This window comes from Ambystoma mexicanum, chromosome 5p, assembly GCF_040938575.1.
Source record: "Ambystoma mexicanum isolate Mex_15411 chromosome 5p, UKY_AmexF1_1, whole genome shotgun sequence".
NCBI lineage: Eukaryota > Metazoa > Chordata > Amphibia > Caudata > Ambystomatidae > Ambystoma > Ambystoma mexicanum.
Window position 1 is genome coordinate 890163384 of NC_090930.1, and position 24969 is coordinate 890188352.

At 45.8% G+C, this 24969-nt stretch overlaps 1 protein-coding gene across 1 annotated transcript in view; it reads left to right on the forward strand.

The window, feature by feature from the left end:
* PKD1L1 (polycystin 1 like 1, transient receptor potential channel interacting) overlaps positions 1–24969 on the forward strand; it is a 2330280-nt gene that overhangs the window by 825515 nt on the left and 1479796 nt on the right. Inside the window, exon 20 of the mRNA XM_069613333.1 lies at positions 24094–24214. Coding sequence (XP_069469434.1) covers positions 24094–24214 — 121 coding nt within the window. The remainder of the gene's footprint in view (positions 1–24093; positions 24215–24969) is intronic.

Consider the following 24969-nt stretch of genomic DNA (forward strand, 5'->3'; position numbering starts at 1 on the left):
GCTGAACGGACTGGGCCTGATTTCTCTTCCACAGTTGCACAACCTCTTGGTCCAACAACAGGGCAAGATCCTTCGTCCATGCCCTCAATTGCTCAATTTAGCAGTCTGGTTCCTGAGGACCAGGGAGAAATTGCTTCCTCTCATCCTCCCCATCTTAAACACTTGTGCTGCGCAGCATAAGGACCCCACCGTCTTAGTAGACACTTTCAACAGCACTCTGCTCAAAGCCATTGAGATCATAGCTCTGTTAAAAATTCGCAAAGCCAAACAACTTTCCCACCTGAACTCTTGGTTCACCCCGCAGCTTAACGCCTTGCGCAAAGAAAAGCGTAAGGCCGAAGTTCTTTGGAAAAGTCATCCTAGTACGACTAACAAAGCTTCCCTCCTAATCACCGCACTTAATTACAAGGAAGCTATCCTTCAAGCCAAAAAAGAGACATATATCCTACGCATAACTTAAGCAGAATCCAATACAAAAGAATTATTCAAAATTCTCAAAGAATTAGAATCCCCTTCACCTGCCCCCGACTCATGCATTAAAGATAGCACCTGGTGCAACAATATACAAAATGCACTTCTCAACAAAATAACTACTCTGCAATCTAAAATTAACGCTAAACAAAACTCTCTGCATACTCCCCTCTCAAGCAAAACCTTGCGACCCAAAACAACCACCTTAGACTCTCCTCCACCTTTCAGCTTCACGCCGCTCACCACCCTTGAGGTTGAAAAAGTTATCTGTAACTTAAAACCCTCCAATTGCCAAGGGAACTCCTGTCCAGCTTCGATCATTAAGGAATCGGCCCATGACCTTGCTCCTTTCATAACAACCTTTATCAACTCCTCATTTCAATCGGGAGTGGTCCCTAACAATTTGAAGGATGCTTGGGTCATCCCTCTTCTAAAAAAAAACAACCCTAGATCTTGAGGACCCAACCAACTATAGGCCCATCACCACTGTCCCGTTTCTCCAAAAAATCTTAGACAGAGCAGCGTACCTTCAGATACAGAACTATCTGGAAACTAACAATCTTCTAGGCACTAGACAATCCGGATTCAGACCTAAGCATGGTACGGAGACAGCCCTTTTAGACCTCAAAACCCAAATTGAGGATCTAAGAGACAAAGGCAAACTAGCCTTGCTACTACTATTAGACTTATCCGCTGCCTTCGACTTGGTCAACCACCAAATCCTATGTCATCATCTGAAAACTGCAGCCCACTTCTCTGGCAATGCCACTAATTGGATTAAATCATTCCTGGACAACAGACATATGAGAGTATTCTCCCCAACTTCCTCAGCCGAACCTGCGCCAGTCCCCTGCGGGGTCCTTCAAGGATCTGCGTATCCCCTACCCTCTACAATGTTTTCACTAAACCTCTGTTTGATGTGCTTGACTATCTGGGTGTCACCTACACTAATTATGCCGATGACACCCAGATACTCATCCCCATTACAGGTGCTTACACGGTAGACTCGAAATCTTTAAATGACATCTACCATGTCATTCAAGCCTGGATGGCACAACACGAGCTCTGTCTCAATGAGGACAAGACAGAGCTCCTCATCCTAGGTACACAGCAAAGACTCAACAAGTTGAACCCCATGTTCAGCTCCTTCAATATGGACAGAAACTCCATAAAAGTCTCCAAAGATACTAAAACCTTCGGAATCTACCTTGATTCCACTCTCTCCCTCCACAGACAAACGAATGCAGTCGCAGCCGCCTCTGCCTACACATGCAAGCTGATCCCAGCATGTCGTCCTTTCCTCACTACTCTAAACTGCATAACCCTTGCTAGGACTTTGGTCATGTCCAAACTTGACTACTGTAACGCACTGTACCTAGGCACTAACCAATGTAACCTTGACAAACTCCAGATCATACAAAATAACACCATCGGAGCAGCCATCAACATCCCCAGATCAGCTCACATCTCTGAAACTAGGAAGAACCTTCACTGGATGTCAGTCTCCCAAAGGATTTCACTGACTTACAAATGCATGAATAACCATGCCCCTATCTATCTATATTGACGGTTCACTCAATATATCCCACCCCGGACACTAAGGTCCTCCCTTAGCCAGAGCCTACTGATCCCCAGATATAAGCTCCAAACAGCCAGAGGGGTTAGCTTCCCAGTCCTGGCAGCGAAACTGTGGAACTCTGTCCCTCTCACCATCAGAAAACTGCCCTCCCTCAACTTATTCAAACACAAAGCCAAACTTTGGCTAGTCACCTCAGACGACCAATTGACTCTCTGAAAACTTTATCACTTGATATTGCTTGCCTAACCTGTATTGTAATCAGTGATATCGTACTGCACTGCTTAATGTAAATGTCCCTTGTAATGTCATACTGTTATGTAACCACTGTTTGAAGATATGCGCCCGGTAGCCTCCGGGTCTGCTTCGTGCTATACCAATAAAATAAATACAAATACAAATACTTACTCTAGGTCATTTAAGGGTGTCTACGAAGAACATGAAGGTCATTCAGGAGGCCAGGAAGCAATCAACACAGTCGCAAGATCAATGTAAATGGATCAGGGTATGTCATTGGGCCTTGAAAAAAGGTATCAACCCTCTATCCAGTGGCTTGGCTGATGTACCATCTTTCTTCTCGAACCTGGGAACCTCAGATATTTCAGTCGACGCCGGTCACAGCTATATAGCGGACATTGGCACCTACCAGAAAGTGGGCAAGATGTCCTTTCCTACAGCAAACCTAGTGGTTTGCAGACACTTGGAGGGTCATCTTCAGTTGCACCCACCTATCAAGAGGTCTCACCTGGTGTGGGATCTCAGTTGTTTTGTCTGCCCTAAATGGTAAGCCTTTACAGCCTCTGCCTTCCACAGAGCTTGGAAGGTGGCACCGTTGGCCGGTTGTACTTCTGCTAGGGAGTGAGCGAGATACAGGCATTCTCGGCTATGGAACATTATACGATCTTTCACAAAGACTAGATCGTCCTGCTATGCACCCAGCCTTCCTGCCCGAGGTGGCTCCTCTTCCATGATAATGAGGAGGTGGTCCCTCTGTTTTTTCTGGAACTGCAGTCCATATCGTGAATCTACCCTTCACACTTCAGATGTCTGTAGGGCACTCAATTTTACCTTCACAGGACCAGGACCAAACGGATCAGAGAATCTGATGCTCTGTCACATTTACGAGACATAACCCAGACAGTCAAGCCTCGAAGGCCAATATCGCTTGATGACGATCGTATCTGCCATTAACTATTGTTATTCCTTTCAGAAGTCTCACTTAAGGGTATGCATGCACATGCAGTGAGAGCAAACGCCACTGCGGTAGCTTTCCAGGTGCACGTCCCGTGAGACGACATCAGCAGGGCTGTCACGTGGTCCACACCGTCAGCCTTTAGCAAGCACTATTGTCTAGATGCCAGTTGCAAGACCGAAGCCAGATTTGGTAAGGCAGCCTTGCAAAACTTGTTTGCTCCCACCTCCATACTTGAGACTTTCATGCTATGAAATCCGCCATCAGAATGGAGGAAAGAGGATGGGATGTAGGATTAAGGAACAGTTGCTCACATTAGTGACTGCTATACTCCTAGTTCATAGTCCCCTTTCCTCCATACGATCCTAACTCCATCCCCCTGCTAAATCAGTACATTTAGGCATTGTAGCCGATGAGCGAAAAAAGGATTAGCGAGTCAGGCATGTGGGCAGAGTCAGTGTGGGTTGGCACGCCCTGGGTGTATTAATTTTTTCTTCAGGTAGCGTCCCCATTGTCATGGCGTTGATGCTGTCATTAACCGGTGCGCTCGAGGCCTCATGGCCTTGCTGACTTCCTTCCTTGCATCAGAGGCGCAGAGGGTTGGCCGGTGATCTTCTGGCACTACGGCCTGCATGCCGGAGCTCCCTGCTTCACACTGGCAGCCTGAGACTTTTCTTCACCCTGGGTGCCCAATGCGCCATCCGGGGACTTTCCCGACATCTGTGAGGGGTCAGTAATGCGAATCGGGCCACTCTCTGTGTTTTCTCGGTATTGGACATTTTATTAACAACAAAAAGTGCAAATAAATCCTTGCTAAATCTACTTGATATGGGAGTTCCCTACCTAGTCTGAGGTCTAAAGGGATTACTCGTAGCATAAACAAAACGGTCTATCACGCTAAACAACAAAACACTCAAAGTAAATCAGAACAACATAAATGAGTGAACAACCAACAACCAGTGATTTGGGTGACCTTCGCCTATTCTGGGTAGATCCCTTCCCCAGGATTTTTCAAAGTCAATTGCTCGAAATGTTCAAAAAGAAAAGTAAAGTCTTGAACCAGATCTTGTAAGTTCCAAATTAAATAAAATTTCACCAAACTATAATCCACTGGTAACAGTTCTTCAGCTTTCTGTTGAAAAGTGTCCTTCCACTTCCAAACAAGAAAACAGCACCAATGGTGTCCTTCCACTTCCAACCAAGAAAACAGCACCAATGGTAATCCTGGATATTCTCTTTCCAAGAATGTTTTGCCACAGTTCAGAGAATAAATGAACAACTTCTGCTACAAAACCTCTCCATGTATTTTCGACCTCTGCAGCGTCTTTGGTATAATTGTCAGGATTTGTCTTCTTAGGGAGTTGCTTTCCTCTTGACAGCCACCCTTCTATATCCGATACTGTGGGAATAGGATCCTTTGCTCCAAAGTAGCCACTACTTCAGCCACCTTTAGTGTAACATTCACTAACAGTATTATACACAACCACAGTTCAGGAAATTCTGCTTCAACTTATAATTCTTAGGCAATGTAAAGACAACACTTTTCGACCTCCACAGCTAGACAAGGTACTCTTCTTTTCCTATACTGCAAAGAAGAGCAGGCTCTTTGCCTCTTCTGTCTGTCTTACTGCCACCAGTATAACCTGCTTCCAGACTGCCTTTCTCTCAAACTCAACCGTCTCATCAGTACAGATTGCTGACTTATTCTTCTTACAAGCACCCAGTTTCCTTCCCCAGCTTCATTCACACCTACTTGGTTCCAGTAGCTACCCTAAAGCTGTATTGCCACTCTTTGAGCTTTGGATACCAATGTCATATTTGCATCAGAGGACACTGGCCCTTTAACAACTTTAACAACCTCTGAATGTAGGTGGATAGGTTTCAACAGGGCTGATTTCACCACACAAGGATTTGCCTACTGGCTTGGGCAATACTTGTTCTTTTCTTCAATTTGACAACTTCTACATTTATGGAATACTTGTTCTGGATGTTACAGGGTTCAAGGTTCAAAAGAAAATCAAATTTGGGTACACGCGACCACTCTTTAAGGAAGATCTTTTAACTTTAAAGAACTGTAAGAAATGGTATTCTCCCTTATTAACACATAGTTATACTCTGTCTGCGGTCAGGAACTTCAGTTGTTCATGCGTGACCTCTCTTTGATGAAATAAGTCTTATAACAGTTTGTGAAAGTCAGCTTGAGGGTTTCCGGGTGGTTTACAAAGCGTTACCCTTCTTAATTGGAGGCACAAAATCACTCTGGTATCAGTAAATGATTTACAATGGAAAAGGAAAAGCTTTTTTTTTATACGCGATCACTCCGACTTGTGTTAGAAGCTCGTGTGATACATTTCCATTATCAGCAGGACTCTTCACAACAACAAACAGCTTCTACTCACTCCCACTCATGTGCGAGTTAGTGGTACAGTTATCAGTGAACTCAGAGGCTCTAGGAACACTGCAGTTGCAGGCTGCCGCCACTTCCTGACTTCTTCTGCTACCTTGTTAGGCACTCTTGGGACTCACTCCACTGCAGCATGGGTGTCTCCGGTCTGGCCTTAACCACGCGGAGTCTCCTTCTCTCCGCTGTTCCTCAGCTTGCTTCTGTACATGGGCCTCAGGGCATAGCCCGATCACAGCTCTGCAATTACAGCCGCTAGGCTCACCTCAGAAGACCTCCAATCTTGGAACGTCTCTCTCACTGCAGCCACAGCAAGGCAGGGGTTGTGAATCGCTCAGAACTTACAGATGAAATCTGTTTTCCTCTTGTCTCAGCTTCTCTTGAGTGATCACTCTTCCTCATGAACTGCCAGCTTTGTGCTCTTCTGCTGCTACGGCCAGCCTCCTGCTGCAGTCCTTTATGCCTCTTAGGTGGGGCAATTGATTTCAGGTGCAGGCCCTTAATGTAAATTTCCTGACCTTGACGAAGGCTGTTGGGCCTACTTGCCTGTCCTTTGCTTCTACATGACTCCTCAGCCCTCTTCTTCTCAGTTCCTATGGGATTCTGGGACATCAAGCTGATTTGAGAAGAGTACTTTTTTTTCTACTTATGGTATACTTTTATTAGTATTTCTAAAAGCGGGATTGTAGGTGTCACTTTTGTTAGAAGAAGGTGTTGAGAAGGCAATATTGCCGTCATTCATAGTAGCATACCTTTGGTATTGGGGCAGGTGTTTGTTTTTAGGGATAGACCAGATTTGTTCTTTGGTATAATATGTTGTGGGATTACAACCTCAGGTTTTACCACTTTAGCTTTAAGAGGAGGCTGAGATATATCAAAATGACAGTCAGCCATAACCTCTTCTGGCATAGTGTTAAGAATATCCCCTTCAACGGAAAAATACTGTTTCATCCCACAGAATCTCCTCGCTACCCTGTGCCTTGGCTCCACCCAGGTGATCCTCCCGCAGTACACCACCCCTAGGATTGGGATCAGGACGTGTCTGCGCTCTCCTGGCCACCTGGGAGGAGACATTAGGCAGGGTTTTAATGAGGGATCCGCAGGATTCTTCACACAACTTCATTGCCCAAACGGGTTACCCAGTGTGGCAGCCCTCAACGTTTTGTTCTTAACTGCTCTGCTCCACGGGGAGGAGTAGACGTCCTTCACCTCTCGGGCCGCCTGGCATGCATGCCCTGGGAGGACTACACTTTAGGCCAGGCCTCGTTGGCCCGGTTCGGGTAGCCCCACACACATGCATCAGACTGGGCAGCTCTTACATTCTTCGCTCCAAGCTGCACCACGCAAGCAGCCCAATGCCTTTATGGAGGGGCCCATCCGGTCTGGCCCCAAGCGGGATAACCGCCACCATGGCCCCATGGGTGCCCGAGCTGCTCTGGGCATGGGTCACCAGCTCAGGCGCGACATGGACAGAAAATTGTATCAAGGGCCTGGGGGCTGCTCAAGGCTGCAGCCATCCGGGGAGCTGTTTTTCTTGCTTCCCCGTCTCTCCTTCTCCTTAACAGTTTAGTTTCTTCCTGTTAACGCATTTCACCTTTTAGGATCCCTTTTCCCCCTACCTAGCCCATTATTGGGCAGAAGAGCGCTAGTTTTATTTTCTTTTTCTGAACATTCCATCTAGCCCCATGATGGGATGAATGGATCAGTCCAAGTAAGTAAACGCACATACCTACACACACACTAAAGTATTTTATTCATGCACCCTGGTGTCTGTGTCTTCATTTCTATATTCCCTTAGGGGACAAGCCCTGTCAAACCTGGCTCAATTTGAGCCATGGGCTGCAACTAATTCAATGCAAGAGTGAAACAATTTGGGGGGGGACCCATGAGGATGCGCACCACGCGATGTGACCAGGTCAGTAGCTTTACTGTGTTGAAAGGGCATGGGGAACCCTCCCAACCTTGGTTAGGCAACCTACCTGGGCATATGCTAGAGCTGATCCCACCCCAGAGATGGGGTGAAACAATTGGGGAAGTCCCCATCCTTAAACCCCATGAGTATCTTGTAATTTGCAGAAACTAGTACCACTGTTTGTTACACCATACCTGCTGACAGCTTTCAGGCCCCAGTTTTATCCTCTATTGAAAGACTGAGACATCCAGAAACCAACACAGCTGTTGCCAAATGAGAAAAATGAAAATCCAGTTCTGAATCCTGCTCTGTCAGCAACAGCTAGGACACTTGTAAATGCGAGGATGCAGCCGAAGGAGAGAGGAGGGTCAATGAGGTGGAAACTAGCAGCACTAAGCCAGCGACCCAGACAGAACCCTAGTGAATGAAAGGGGACAGGGCCAATGGCTAACTTTAAAATGTGTTCAGCCAGGAAAGCCCGGCACCAAGGGAAAGAGTGGGGACGATTGGTCCACAAAGACAAGTAATAAGAAAGACCAATGGTAAGGGGGGATCGGGGGGAGGTTACCAGTAGGGACGGGGGTATAAGAACCCTAGACTAGTACAAAATGGTGAGTGATGTTCGGGGGAGGTCAGGTGGAGAGGTGGTGTTCAGAGAGACCAGGCAGAGAATGGAAGGTGGAGCTAGTGCTAAGGAATCTGTTCATGCTTTAGATGCGAGTGCAGGTGGGGTATTGTGTGTGTGAGTGGTAATTAGTTTGAAAGATTGTAGTGGCTGGTGTGTGTGTGTCTGTGTGTGTAAAAAGTGAAGAGTGAGGAACAGGAGAATGTTGGAGTAGAGGGTGTGGGAAGATGAGACTGGTGTGAGGAGGTAATGAGGAGTGAAGGAGGCAAGAGAGGATGGTGATAGGAAGTAGGCAGAGGTGGCAGGGCAAGAGGGAGAAAGTAGTAAAAGGATGGTGGAAAGCGAATACAGAGTGAGAAGATTGGAGGGACAGAGAGGGAGACTGGATGGAGTTGTTGGAGAAAGGAAGTAGGAGGGGAGCAGTAGGAAAAGAGACCAGGACATGGAGGCAAGAGGGGGAGAAAGAAGGGGAGAACCTATTAAGATTGAGGAAGAGAGAGGGAGAGGCGATGGGAGGATAACCAAGGAAGGGAGAGAGGAGAGAGAGCATTATTGAGAGAGAATGAAGGCCCAATCATTGTATCATCAGCACCATGGGGAACCTACTGGAGTTGGAAGTCCTTGAAAGGTCCCAAAGGAAGTAAGGTCGATCAGGCTGCAGCCATTAGGCCAGCACAAACAGACCGAGGATAGAACTCTACAGTAGGGATTGCCTATTTCTAGTTTTCAGATCATCCTGCTGAGGAATAGGCATGTCTGAGCTGGGGAATTTGTATTTTATTGCATATATATATATAGCGCTGTACAGAGGACTAAACGGTACAAATGCATGAAAAACAAATCCATGGAGCATCACTCATTTAGAGAGGAGATGAGAAGGGATCTGACGAGAGAACCAAGACAAAACTGAGAGAGCGAGGGGGAAGGCATTCCAGTGTTTAGGTGCAAGTAGAGCAAAAGACAAGTGAAATAAGACAGAAGGGGTGCATGGGGGATGCTGAACAGATAGAAGAAACTGAGACTTGCCGGGGACTGAGACTACGAGCAGACGGCGACGAGCAGTGGAGTAGAAGGATATGAGCGAGGAAAGATAGGAAGGGGCCAGACAATGGAGCAACGTAAACACAATGATAAGAAAATTAAAGAGTAGACGAGTCAAAGGATAGCCAGTGAAGAGAGAGTAGAGCAGGGAAACAGACTCCTGTGCAGGTAAGCAGAAAAGAAGGTGAATGGAAGAGTCAGAGTATGAAGAGGAGACAGTTGGTGGGCTCAGAGATCAAGAAAGAGGCTAGAACAATTTAACAGACTGGAGAAAACAAGGGAGGAATCTCTTTGTGGCATGGAAGGTAAGAAACTGTTGGGCTTTCCGAATGTTATACAGTTGGAAATGGCAAGAGCGGGAACTACAGGGAGAAGGAAAAAGAAGAACTGAAACTGACACCCAGGTTATAGGCAGAGGAAGAGAGAGTGATAGAGGGTGGGGGGAAGAGACAGCAGCAGAGGGTAACGTTGGGATAGTTCAGGAAGGGTAGAAGAGGACCTCACTCTTGGAGGGATTTAAGTGCGGGTAGTGAGCAGACATCCAAGACTGGATAAGAGGAAGAGCGGGTCAATTGAAGAGGGACAGAAAAGGAAAAAGATCTGGAAATCATCACATACAGATGGGGAAAACACAAAAGAAGAGATAATGAAAGCAAGAGGGATGGTATAAATAGAGAAGAGCATGCGGCTAGGACAGAAACTTGTGGTATGCCATAGGAGAGCGGGTGAACAGGAGAAGAGTGACTGGTCCAAAAAACCAAAATGATACAGCAAGAAAGATGACTGAAAATACTCCAAGACATGCAAAAACTGAGGTGGTGAAGATAAGACGGAAGAATAGAGTGGGCGACAGTGTCAAAGGCCGCCACCAGATCCAAGAGTACTAGGAGAGAGGAAAGCTTACAGTAGCAGGCGGTTAGGATAAAGTTAAGAGACTGCAAGAAGATCCGTTTCTGTAGAATCAATGGCAAGAGGGCAGCAGTATGTTCGTGTTGACATAAATTCAGACCTGAGAACAGACCATGTGCTCAAGAAGCTTTGGGATAAAAGGAAGTCATGAAATAGTGTGAAAGTTCACATGGAGAGAAGGATCAAGAGAGGGTTGTTTTAAGATAGGCAGGAAAGAAGCATTCTTGAAAGAAGGAAAAATGGCAGTGGATAATGAAGTTAATGCAGGAAGATGCAAGATAAGGGAGGAGAGAAGAGTATAGCCTGATGATTGCAGGAATTAAAGAAGACTGGAGGGGGTCGCAAGGAGCAGCAGTAGGATGCACCCTGTCAAGAAAGGAGGAGACGTCCCAATCAGAGAGAGGAGAGAAAGACCTTAAAGAAGAGGGGAAGAAAGATTACAGCTAGACAGGAAGGAGGAGCAAGCAATAGAGGGACGGAGAGGAGAAACATTTGGGGAAAACTAATCAACAAAATTGGATGCAATAAGAGGAGTAAAAGTTGCTGGGGTCAGACATATGAGGGGGAGAATGAGGTTCAGAGTTCAAAATGATCAACAAGGGTGTGAAGAAAGGGAATTTAAAAGATTAGTGAAGTATTGTTCTTTAGCAGAGAGTGAAAGTGCATCATGGATAGCATGAAGGGAAGTAAACAGCGAACAGTCAGCAGCAGAGTGTGTTTAAAGCCAGTCACGTTTGGCCCATCTAAGGATACGTCTGCAGAGTGGCTATCCTCCAAGGTTGGGATGGTTTCCGAGAAGGAGAAAAGGATGAGAGTATAGAAAGAATTAATAGTATCAAATAGAGCAGACATGAAAGCTGAGGCTGCTGAGTCAGATGAAAGAGAAAAAAAAGATGTCAGTTAATGGGAGAAGTGTGAGGTAAGGGCATAAATGAAGGTCGAGACCTGAATAGCAAAGATTGCAACGTTGGAAGGAGGTAGACAACTGTGAAGAAGGGAACAGAGGGAGAAATAAGAGAATGAGAGAAGAAAATGATCAGATGAGTAGAGGGTATAGCAGATACAGAAGAAGTAAAAGGGACGGTAGAGAATATTACGTCCAAAGAAGAGCCAGAGATATGTGAGGGAGGAGTAGGGAATTTCAAAAGATAGTTTGAGTCAATAATAGATGGAAGGGGGATAGACAAGTGAGTGGAGGAAAGATGGAGATTGAAATCCCCAAGAAGGATTAAAAGAGTATCTGAGGGAAAGAGAGAAGGGCATCAGGATCTTCACAAAAGGCGACAGGGCCAGGGGTTGGGGGTGATAGATTATGAGGCAAGTGATTGGGTTTTAAAAAATGGTGAGAAGTGATATTCAAAAGTAGAGAACACTGAAGGATTAGGAAGTGTGACGATTCTGGAGATTTCGTACCTTCTTCCCTAGGAGGATCCACCCCCTTTAAGGCTAGGGAGGTGAGGCCGCTCAGCTAAACCCTCCCTGAGGGTTTTGGAAAGCAGCACCTCACTGGGAGTGACTCCCCTTTAGGGAACAAGGATTCTCATGGGGAGCTCCCTAATACCGAAGCAACGCCTACACAAGAAATACTGACATTACCTCTGTGTTTGGCTCAAGGTAATGTTTAACTTCCAAAACGCTTGAGAACCTGTGATGAACAATAAGCCCCTTTTGAATGCTGGACCAAGAATAAAGGGCCAACAGCCATTGAATGGAGGTGGAGAAACGCAACACCAGGGCAGGTCTCATCTTTTGAGACGTCAGTGAGGAGCAGAGCCGCACAGAGCAGCAGAGCTGGCTGCAGCGCGAAAGGATGCAGATGCACAAGGAGGATGTCGTTCACCACATCAGAAGCGCACAGAGCCTGAGAGGCAGAGGATGTGCAAAACGGACCTGGTGTTGTGACCACCTACAGGATGAGTTACGGCCGGAGCCTGCAAACAGACGCTGCGACCAGGGAGGAAGGGAGGACTGGGTCCTCCACTCTGACCCCGAGAGCTAACAAGAGATAGAGAGCTGACATGAGCAGAACGCAAAGACTGCTATCATCTAGTGCAGGAAAGTGGCAAGCCATGGAAAACGTTGCTGTCTCTCATGAGACAGACTCTCACTGGAGCAAGTACTGCAATGCAGCTTGTACGTGTGTTTGTGCGGGGAAGAGGGAAGGACTGCCCTAACCCCATCTGATGGTTAAGGGACCTGAGAGAAGAGAGACAAGGCGAAGGGTTGCAGGAGCCTGAGAAACCCAAGCAGAATAAGCCTTGAGAAGAGACAGAGGGACCCGAGAAGACTAAGATACCCAGAAGGAGAAAGGGGTCATAGGATCCCTAAATAACTACCTGAGACATTGGGTCAGGAGAACTCAAAAGGAGCCACAGAGGCACAATATACAGTGTGAAAAGCAGATATCACAGGGGCACAGCAGTACCCGAAAGTTGGTCGAAGTGTGGAGAGAATGACCTAGTTTTGGTCGAAAGGGATCATGGAAATATCCCTTCACCTAAAGAATTATGGACATTTTCTTTTTCCAGGAACTTGAGACTTTTTGTTCGACCATTGAGGAACTTTTTTGATAGTGACAAGAACTGTTTTCTAAGAGCCAGGAGGATTCCTGGGACAACCAGAGGCACCTTTGGGGAGAACCAAGAGGGCAGGGCACTCCACCTGTTTTCTTTGATGTTTTACTAAGTTGTAGGGCCAGTTTAGTGGATAGGTTTGGACCGAGGACTACTTTCGATTTTGACTATAGACAAGCACTTTAGTTTAGATTTGTTACAAAGGGAACTCCCTTTTAGTAGTAGGGTTAGGAAAGTGTTGTCTTTTAATTTAAATGAAAATTAGGTACTAACATGTCCTTTGGTCCGAGTCCTCCTGCTGTCTTGCCACAGAAGACAAGGAACGGGCATAAAATAAGAGGGTGGATGAATCCGATGGGAGCCACCCCCTTTGGCAGTAGGCGGGGATTCCGCTTTGCTTAACATCCCCTATGTGACATAATTGGGATCCCTCTGGAAGTGACGCCCTTTAAGGTATAGAGACTGTGATGGGGGCAGTCACCCCCCTGTTACTAACACCTTTGTTGGGTATGTAGAATCTAGATTTTACAATAACCCTATACACCCTTTCCTAATGACTGACTTGGCTTCTGACCTCGCATGTGCCCAATCTCCTGCGAAGACTATGGAGAGGGGCAAGTGAGCATTCCCCCTCCGGCACCGTCCCTGGGACAACCAATTGCGGAAGACTCTCAGCAGGCCCGAGAGTTTAACTGCATCAAAGAGGCCAAATGAGGTGTGGCCAGCAAGGGTGGGAGAGAACGCTAGCGTCTTGGGGTGGGAGGGAGGGGGATGGAACACAACGTGAACCAGGAGGGTGCAGCATGACGACAGGCTGGCCGGAGCAGCCCAGAGCTACTGCGAGAACGAGGAAGATCATCATCAGAAGGCTGATTCGGAACTAGCTGAAACATTGCATAAGTGACTCTGCACTGATCGAGGAACTGCAAGACTGATGGAGAAGAGCCTTGGTAGTTTGCACAGCCCACCTGAAAAGTGCCATAAATGACCTCTCACCAACTGATTAGCATTAAGAACAAGGGAGCGAAAAGTCTGGGAAGGCAGATGTGGAACCCAGCTGAAAATTCACGTAAGCGGCTCCGTGATGGCGGGAGAGAGACGGCCAGGCTCGGCACCCCTCCTGAGCTGCACTGCTTGGGGCAGTCGGATACATGGTGGCTCAAGCCAAAAGGGCGGTGGCAAAATGGAGAGAGAGAGGAAAAATAACCCAGAGTGGAGAAAGACTAAGGATCCCCCAGAGGATGGAAGTGAGAAGAGCCCCAGAATGAGGAATGACTGAGAGAACCCAAGACTGAGGAGGAAGAATGAGTGAAAGAATCTCTAAAGAGGGAGAGAAAGAAAGAATCCCAGAGTGGGAGGACACAGAGAAGGGCCTGGACTGTAACAGCTGGATAGTATTAGCACCTCTGGAACTGAAACTAAGGGCAAAAGCCTTTACTGAAGGGGAACCAGGGTTGCGGTCCGAAGCCAGCATCCTTCCCTTTCCGTTAATAGTTGCATAAAATCACTTTGCTTTTCTTTTTGTTAACGGGTAATTGGGAAAGTGGTTATGGTTGAGTAGGATTCTGGACAGAGGACTGTATAATATAATTTTTTTTCCACCTGACAAGCCCCTTTTCATGTTTCTTCTATAAAATAGAGCTTGGATTTGTAGATTTAGGGAGAAAGTAGAAACACCTTGAACAACTCCTTGTTGCCAGAGTCCTGATTCTGACCTGCCACAGAGGGGATGAGAGTGAGACCAGGGCTTTGCCTGGCTTTTCTCAAGTTGTTCCTCCATCATGCCTTTCAACCTGTAAATAAAACACCTGTACTCCATCTATGGTTACCTGTGTTATTGATGCCATCTGTCACAGTAACAGGGCCATTTTGTTAAAAATGATAATTGCATGCAAGGGACCAGCAATGCTTACATTTGTGTTTCTGGTCCCCTGCATGCAATTGTGTACTCTTGCAAAGTACAATGTAAAAGAGAAGAGTAAAGCAAGGTGAAATCGCCTTTACGCTTTCCTTTTACTCTCCACTTTAAGACAAATGACACTGCCTGTAAATATGCTTTGCAGGTGGGGTTTTATGATAGATTCCATTTAAATCTGCCTGCTGTACACAAGGTGTAAAAGCAAGACATATTCCGTTGGAATGTTTGGTTTTGCGCCTGCGTGAAAATTTCATGAGGATGTGGAACCAAATGCTATCTTGAGGTGGAGGAGGATATCAAAGCAGAGATATTTCCGCTTTGCTGCCCTCCTATGCCACAGGGTGGCTGTAAAATCAACTGGAACGTAAAAGGAAAGCATAAATGCATGCATTTACGCTTTCCAGTTACACTGCAGTTAATTATAAAATTGAATACCTCTGTCTTTTTTCAGTGGCCAGCCAGTGCAATGTTTTCAGAGCTGATACGATCTTGTTTTTATAGACTCAAAATCATCTAAAGGTAGATGTCCTGGAAAACCTCACTCTAGGATTCGTTTTTTTACCGACTTTTTCAGAAGTCTAGGCGTTTCGTAACCGAGGGTCTTCGTACATCTGCTTTATGATGTAACTCCAATAATGGTAGATTTTGTTGGGAGTCAGTGCTATTTTGGAGGCTCGCTTACAGAATGAACGATAACCGAAAGTCAGTGGGGGGGCGAAGGAATAGGTAAGGCTGATGTGTTGCAATGGCTTCTTCAAAGATGCTTACTTTATGCCAATAAAAGTGAAATGGAGGGAGGCTTCTTTTGTGATTCATTGTATAACTGCATGGAGATGTCCACCATGTTATAAGTGGATCATGATTTACACTTCATCTGCATAGAGTCGAATGGCAGAGCAGTGTTTTTTTATCTGGGTTTTAAGTAGAAGTGTATACACACATTGCCATGGAGCGATAAATGAACCTTGGTGCACCAGACAGGGTGGAGTGGTAGGGTTTCGGCAGTGTTGACCCAATTTTAGCAAAATTGATTGGTCCCCTAAGAAAGACTCATATTTTAGTTGAACTCCAACTCCCCAATCCATCATCCCTCGTTCAAGACTGCCCATTCATACTCAAGTGCAGTATGCAGGGGCAGTCACTCCTTACATTGCTTAAGTGTTTCCTGAAGGAAAGTATGGTCTTTCCACAATGCCACATCACCTCAAATTGCCACATTAAGGCTGAAGCCCAAAAGTAAGAGGCAAGAGCTGGTGTAATTCTAAAATCTGGAAATCAGGGTTGTCAACTTGGAGCAGTCGGGGAAGCTGGACAAGTGAAAGCATACTACCCACCTGCAGTACAGCCGTAAGGTAACTGGAGGGGAAGGAAGTGGTAGTCTGGTGGAAAAGCGAGGAACAAGATGAAAGACAAACCAACTTCTGAGGCCAGAGACCGGTAAGGAAGTAAGAAACCATGAGAACAGTCTGAAATTGGCAACAAGCTACAGCCTATGGCTCAGATAGGCACACAAGGATCTTTGTGACGAGCGGTGTCATGGTGAAATCTGCTGCTTTGCAGGGCAGCGTGGTGTCTGCATTCAGAAAACTACCGTACTTGAAGAGCAACTGGCTGCCATGTGCAGACTGGTATATTCCAGCCCTATCTCAGTGCAGTGACCAGTTTTCCCAAAACCAACATGGTGCACCCTCCATCACAGTATCAGTCATACACTTGATTGGAGAGACCCCGGCAGCGCTCCGGGTTGTGGACGACTGATGTGGCATGGATGCAGGCAGGAACCAATCTGTAAAGTGTCTGCAGCAACCACTGATACAAAGTAAGTAAAGGGCTGAAGGTGCCAGCCCTCCCCACCCCCCCCACTAGAAAAAAGGTAGACTCTCAATCCCTATATGCAACCCCTTTAGATCAGATATATAGCACCATCTAATGTATGCCTGCAACTTCTACTAATGACCAGCATTCCACTGTTTCCCGAATAGGGGTTTGTGTTAAACAAATAACCAAACTAATATAAATATTCTTTGGTCAGTGCTTCTGCCAGCATTGCCTGAGATTACCCAAATGCCTTTCATAAACTGAATGCAGATTGGTATGAAGGAAGTGTGGGCGGCTACTCTATTGATGTATGGATGGGAAGTTTAATGTGTCCATTATCACCCACTGAAGTCCATTGATGAAACCCAGAAAGTACCACAGCACATGAAAATGAAGTTCAACTCCTTTTTACATTGTTAGCAAAGGTGGTGCGGTGGAAGGATAGTTCTGCAAGCTTTGGTTCTCAACATTTGGACTACAACTCTGACCAAACATAGCCAGTAAAGGCAATGGTGGGTGTTCATGCGATGTGGAGTCCAAAACATCTGGAGACCGACAGATTTCAGGCCCCTGACCTATAATGTCAAGATAATGCTCCACAGAACAGAGTGCAGAGGTCCAAACAACCACTACCCCAAATGAGGATGTAAAAAAATCAATATACTGCAGGGGGGCTACTTGAACAGAATGAGGGTGCAACTAAGGCAAATCAAGGAACCCGAGATGGGGGAAGCCCTATAGCTTAAGGTAGTGAAAGTCCATGAAGAAATCCAGAAGACAAGGGAATGTGTACCAGGAAGTACAATTTGCAATCCTCATTAAACAAAGTCCGTACAACCAGTGGGATACTGGGCACAGGAGGTCAAACCTAGTCCATGGAAACACTCCCAAAGAAGATGCAGAAACACGTTTTTAACACAGTCCTGGGGTTGAGTGAACTGGTCAAGAGGAGAATCCAGGCAGTCAATGTACATAGATTGGCAGATGCAATCCAGGAAACATGACAAAAGATCCAGACACAGACGACAAATGCCAGGAGCTGAAAAACAGAAGAGAAAACAGGAAGCGGTGTCAGACAGGATGCAGCACTCACTGTTTGATTTTGATTTATTTATACCGTGCACCTGACAAAACTAATCGCATTTGGGCGCAGATTGATCATCAAGAGAGACAGGAGAACCAGGATACAAATAACGAACAACACTCCAAATCCAGGGATGTCAACAAACCACTACTCCTGACTGGGTTCATTTAAATAAGTTAGTCTTTAATTTAACGCTTTTTGAAAAAGAGTCAAATTAGCTGCCTGAATTTCCAAAGGCAATCTGTTCCATACTTTAGGTCCAAAGACGGAGAATCTCTGGTCACCCCTGGACACACAGGAGGACGATGGAATTCTCTGTAGCAATTTGTCCTCACACCGCAGCGAAGGAGTCGGGCAACATCTGTGGAACTTCTGCCAGATAGGCCAGGTCCAAGTTATTCAAACATTTAAATATGAGACAGAGAACTTAAGTCGATTCTGTCCATTACAGATGGCCATTATAGGGTTCAAAGGGATCCCGCAATATGAGCAGATTTCGTTGCCCCCACCACCAGTAACACTGCAGCATTTTGTGCATTGGGTGGTTAATGCAGGTCTCATGGACCTCTTACAAGGGCTTTTACTTCACATCTTCTGTGACCTGGAAGTGTGCACAATCAGTACAGTAGCACGCGAGGTGGGCACGTAAGGGCCAGGGTGTCTGGAAAGAATAGTCTGTTCCTGCAGGCATCATGGTAACTGCCAGATGAGGTGCTTTGTGCCCAGCACTTTCCATTGCCTCGCCATGGAAGTGCAATAACTCTCCTCTTATGGGCCACCTATCCTCTCCCCTGTATTGGGTTTGCTTTCTCACCACCTCTGTGGCCTCTTCTTTCTGTAGGAGCTACTTTCCTTATTGACTCTTGGGATTGATTTCCCTCCTTCCCCGGGTCCTTCTCTCATCTCCCAATGCTGGGGTTTTCCCCTTTCCCATTTCTGGGGCAAGCTCCTTCTTACCCCTCCTAGATTTGTAGGTTTTTTCCTTTGGGGTTCCATGTTTATTTCTTACTGCCTCCAGTCCTTCTCTTTTATCTTTCTTCGACCCATTGACTACTCGTTTCTTCCTCTATCCAGGGTTCTGCAGCCTTTGGCTCTCCAGATGTTTTATAGTACAAATCTCATCAGACCTAACCAGCAAAATAAATGGTGAGTAATCATGGGAAATGTAGTACAAAACACCTGTGAGTCAAAGGTAACTCTCATGCTTCTGTGCAGTCACCCATCTTAATTTCATAATTGCCCCAATGTGGATCTTCATCTATTTCCTGCTCAAACTGCTCTTTCCATCTCAGCCCCAACATACCCTCCTTGATATTCTGCAACATTCTTTATGGGTGGCTTTGCTTCCTCTCTCAACTTTATATCCCTTTCCTCCTGAGACGTTACTCCTGGTTAGTCTTCCTTAATTTCTCCTCTTCCACTATGCCTCTGGCCCTTTTTCCAACGTTCTACAATTTGTCTGCCATTCTTTGGTCATGTCCCATCCCTGATGAATTCTCTTTCCATTACCTCTCTTGGGTTTACTTTACTACCTTTCCTCTACTCCTCAATGTGAAGGGTCAGAAATGTGAGGTGGACAACTTTGTAACGAGTTTTCAACTTCAGTCATTTTATTAAATAAAAATGCCTCACTAGCTCTACCCTGACGAGGATTTCCCGGCGTAAAATAAACTAAAGGAAACACTTTAACAAAAGGATGTCTGTCCCTCACACTTATACAACCAACAAAGCAATAAGGAAATGTATGGCACTTCATTTCATCAATGGTATGTAACATATGATTATATTCTTTATAACCTGGGTGAGTTTCCCTTTCCCAGATCTGAACAAAGGTTTTCTCCACAGTTCAAAAGAAACACAAAGATCCAATACAGTTCTTAAAGACTTGTACATGATCACATAAAGTTCTGTTGCTTCAGAAATATATCAAAAGGAATAGTAAGTTCCAACTCCCCATAGAGTAAGAACGGTCACAATTGTTTTCTCCAAGTAAACCATAGAAATAGTCTTGGGCAGGATAATTTAGCACAACATTTGGTCTCAGAAAGAAACAGTCTATTCCAACTCCTCCTGGAGTAATAACAGGGTTCACCTTGTTATCTGTTTATATGAGCAACATCAAATGTCTTTGTCCGCATTGTTCAACACAACTTTGGTTTCAAAGGGAATTGCAACCTTTCCCGGACAAGCCTTCACAATTCTTCTTAGAATGTCACACATTTAACATGGTTTGTTTCTGTTAGAACCACAGTTCAGCACTTGCATCAACACTACCTGGTTTATTGCTTTGCCAGGGCATTTTAGTCAATAACTTCTAGCCGTATGGGTATACTCGCCTGGCCATCTACTTTACCAAAAAGAAAAGAAAAGTGCTTCATTGGAAATTTCCAGCTTGGAATAACAACTTCAAAACAAGTTATGTGGAACGAGGAACCACATTAGTGTTCTTCAAGACCCCTTGGCAACTATACACCAGAAGGGCAGCCTGTTTGCCACCTTTCTTTCCCCTTTGCACCAGCAACCAAATAGGTATCAAAAGACAGTCTCACTTTTCTTGTATCTTGGATTTGGCAATGTAGGTTTCTATTACCTGATGATCTGTGCATCATAGCACATAATCAGTAAGTCTTATAATCATTAACCCTCTCAGTATTCCCTGCTTGCCTTGAGCACTGTTTTTTATATTGGTATTGCGTTATTAACACGCTCTTGGCTTGGGTATTGCTTTTAAGATTCTGGACCTTTTTCAGCTTCCCCATTTAGTCTTTGGGCCTTCTACAATCTCGTGCACTTCTTTACACAGTCACTTTGTTTCAATAGGTATGACCTTTGTTGGTTACGTACATTTCAGAATTCAAAATTACTGTTACTTTCACTCACATGCGAGTGAAGTGGCATGCCGTGAACAAGTGGACAGCGTTGGAGTGCTCTGGAGTCACTTGCAAGCTGTGAACTCACTGGGTAAGTCGCTCGATTATGCTCTGCTTTGTGTTGACAGATCTTCGGTACCCGTGGCTTCTCGCCGCCTGGTGGAAAGGCTCCTCCGGTCCTCCTTTGCTCACACCACCAAGGAATGCAACCTCATCTGCTCCGTAAAGATCCAGGTGCAACCCTGCCACCTGGTAACCCCAAATAGGGCACACTTCCCTCGCTTCTGCTGCTTCCCACTGCGCAAACTCTGTAGAACCAATCTTTATTGGGGCAGTGTCTCCTGCTTACACTTCCCGCTGCGCGATCTCTGGAACAGGGAGAGTCCAAGGCTAAAACTCTCTCAGGACCCACCACGTCTTCAGGTGTTTCCATGGTCCCAGCATCTTCTCTCGCCTCAGGTTTCCCTCTCAGCTGCAGCCACGGCCTGCACCGCTTCTTTCTCCTACTGCTTTACTCCTTCTCTCCATACCGCCACCTGAGGGGGCTTTTTAAGCGCCTCAGTCCCCCACAGGTGTGAGTCATCTACACTAATTAGGAGACGGCTCCCACAGTAGTGTTCCTCTGCATCTCTCTTTCTCGTCCCAGTACTGACGGAATTATGGGACTTGTAGTCCTTGGCAACTGTAAGGAAGGCATGATATCAAACCGTGAAGACAGACACAAGTGATCTCAGTTCAAGGGTGTTTATTGAACTTCAATGGGTTGGTGGAACGCCTATCTAACCTACATCTAGTTTATGAGCAAACTACGACCATCAACCTATTGCTATTCCTTACTTCTAAATACAAAAGGTTGTGGGACAGTAATGTATGCAACAAAGAAAGGTGTTCAAGAAATATGTGAGGATGGTTGAGCAGTTGGCTTCCCCCACATTTTCAGCACGGGGCAAGGCAGCACGGGGCTTTGCACACACTTGGCTTCTCTTCCACGAGGACACAGTTCAAAGCATAGACATCGGGGTCTTCTGCCAAAGTTTCTATCCAATAACAGTCTCTTACTGCAGAGGGCCTGTCGTAAAAATCAAATATCAAAGTTCCATTTCTATTAGGATCTTCACATGAGCAAATTCTCGCTTCCAGTATTTATCATGGGTCTCCTTCATTCAGGCTTGGACCCCTTTGTACTCTTGGTCTCCCTCATTCGGGCCTGGACCATGGATCTTCCTCGTTCAGGCTCGGAGCCTCTAGATATCAAAATCGAAGACTTTCAAATGTGCAGTGGGTTTTGCTTAAACCGTCACAGGACCACTTTGATTCACTTCATACAATATTCTCATTGATCTTTTGGCTTTTGTTTCTGTTGGCGGGACACCTTATGGAGACCTTCGATTGAGCACACTCATGGTGCCGGACCATTCTGTTAATGGTATTGTATCTTTCCTTCTCAAGTTCAAACATTCATCAGCAGTTTAGCTTTACTTGCGTCTTTCATCGCACACGTTTAACAATGTCCGTTCCAGCACTCATTATACGATTTTGCTGCTTGCAACCTTGCCTTCAACACAGACTGGCCTTGAATCGGTCTCCCCAACTCACCGGCTGTGTTGATCTCGCTAATGCTTCTTTTTTCTTGGAGCCAAGGACGATACCCGGGAGGCTGCCACTCCTCCCCACCTTGGTTGGTTATGCGGGAGGGCTTTCGGTACCACTGACACACAATGCAGAAGTCTTCAGTCAGGTTTCCTGGCCTTATTCTTTCTGCTTTGAAGGTTTCTTCAAAGTAACAGTTACTTGCTGAAAAGGTCAAGGGTATTTCCCTCCCTGCAAGCGCTTCTTGGTTTCCCATCTTTCTCCCCTCGTTCAGCTACCAACTCAACACTGCTGTTCCTTTGTGTGCTTTGCCTGGCTCAGAGTGTGCTCTCGTGCTTTGCCTTTTATCTGTGTGGGGAAGTTTAGTGGAAGTCAGGTGTGAGTGATTGTCAGTAATTGCCGGACTTCGCCTGATTATAGTAGCGGGACATGTTAGGTACACTGCTCGGATGTGAGTAGTCAGTTTTCTCCCAGAGTGGGCTGTTCATGTGAAAGTGTTGGAGAGGGGAAAGAGGGGAGGGCGGTAAAGTTCCCATGTATCCTACCTGGTAGGATGAGATAAAGGGGTTGCAGCAGAAGGGATACTGCATCTCGCCATACGGTATCCCACTCCCCGAAGAGCCCTCACCCAGGGGATTCTTCCGCACTGGTCCATCCCCAGGGTTTGGATCCAAAGGCGATGGCCATGCCCTGTCTACCTGAGAGAGATCCCCGGAGACTAGCGGGTGAGACACCTTCTGGTTTCTCACACAACAAAGTTAGTTTTTCTAACTCTTTCTACTTTTCAATAAGCCAACAAAAGACTAGGGTTTCAGGTGAAGTTAAACAGAGGAGTTTCCCCCCCTCATCCAGACCTGTTTCCTCTCCCATGCGATCCTCCCACAGAACACCGCCCTGAGAGTCAGAATCACGAAGTGTCTGCCTTCCCCTGGCCACATGAGGAAGGTCACAGGTCGAGGTTTTGGGGGAATCATTACTGATACATCACATCAACTTGTACTGGCTTTTTACTCCCTACTTTCTTACTTTCTCATTTGGTGACCATATTTGCTTTCCTACCATCTCCCCCTCTCTTTTCTCAAGTGATTGGTCCCCAACCTTCTTCTGTTTGGAACATGACTTTCTTGCTCCCCTTTACTGCACTTTATCCTCTTTAGTGCCTGCTGGCGGCCTCTCTCTTTTGTTGTTGATATATGCTATGATCAGAAACAGATGGCTGTCTTGCACTGGCATCTTTTAATAGCAAACATCCTGTTCCCAATTTAGGTCTTAATACCCACCCTGATTCTTCACGGACTCCCTGCCACTGTACCTCTGACACCCAAACCTCTCTTGTATATTCCTCGCTCACCCACCCATTGGAGCAGACTGTTATTCTTAATCCCTTTACTTTGTCCCTCTACTCGGTGTCTGCCCATCATTGTGGTTCCTTTACATAAGAGGTTGGTGCGGGGAAGAGACCCTGATGGTTTCAATGGATCTCCCAAATGTCCCTCCCAATGGGACATTGTCACACTATGTGTTAACCGTAAAACTACTAAGCTCATCATTCACATAAAAAACCCTCCCGGCCATCATTCTTTAGCCTCCATGGCAACACAGAAGGAGAAAGACAATATGGGGTTGCTTGTTTGCCAGTCTGGACCTCAGGTTCCAGAATGCACAGTGAGCCCCAAAAGTTTTCTTCGTGTCTGAGAAAAAGGACACTTGCTGTATCAAATTTTCCAACCCCCACAAACTTTGGCGAGTGCAGTACAAGGCATCCATGGCAACACTTTGCCTAACCCTTGTGCAGCAACATGTGAAGGCTAGCTGCCAAACAGGGGAGCCTCTGCAGGAGGGAACGCCGGACCAATGCAACTTCCTCAGTGCTCGAAAGACTCTGCAGTGTAATATTTTCTGTAGAGTGGGATAAATATCATAAGTAGAATTTTACATTTAACTGTGGGGCCATTTTTCAAACCAGCTCTGCTGTTCTCAGATGAAACAGTAATGTGATATTAGAAACGTTTGTGTCCAGATAAGGCCAGAATCTGCTTTGGTTCTTTAGATCAGCATAAACCATGCTTCTTTTCATATTCTTTATCTTATTTGTGCTTTTGCCTTTGCCCAGGACCTGCTCTATGAATTCAGCTACCGTGTTGGCAACTCTTCAAGGAAAACACTGTATAAAGGGAGAGATATTCAATACTACTTCAGTTTGCCTGCAGGAGACCCCAATAACAACTACAAAGGTATTTACTATTGTTTTTTTGTGTTTTTTTGTTAAACTTTTATTTAATTTACACAGACAATGACAGTACATTATTTTGGTTGCATCATTCGTCATAACATTTGATAATTGGTACATCAGTATATCATTACACAGTTCGTCTAATTCCTCTTCCCTCTGCCTTTTGTCCCCCAAACATTGCCTGAATCCACTCCATGCATCTTTTGGGCGATTTGACATTGCCAGGAGGCCAGTGTATACCTCCTTGTTGTCGTTCCCCCAGATCATGTCTCTTACCCTGTCCGCCAACACTGGTGGCTCCCTGCTTTTCCAGTAAAAAGCTCAAATTAAGAGATCTGTGTTGTATAGGGTTCATTCTGACCACAATACCCAGCATGCACGATCCCGGATCCCTTTTGTATTGGATGATCTGACATCACATCTAGTGCATCACAGATATAGGACCAGTAGTCCGTAAGTTTTGAACATGACCATATCATATGGAAAATGGCCACTCCTCACTCCCACATCTGGGACATGCCCTGGACACAGTGTTGTATATGCTTTTGAGTCGAGTGGGGTTGAAGTGAACCCTGGTGATTTTTTTTTTTATAGTGAATCAAGCGGTATCTGGAGTTGTATGATATGATGTTTGTCAACCCACATAGTGTTGCGACCAGTGCGTGTTTGAGAGTGTGGTTTGTAGGTTCTGTTCCCACTCACCCTTAATGTTCGTGGTTTGAGGTGCTCTATTGGACAGGGAGATTTTGTGAAGTG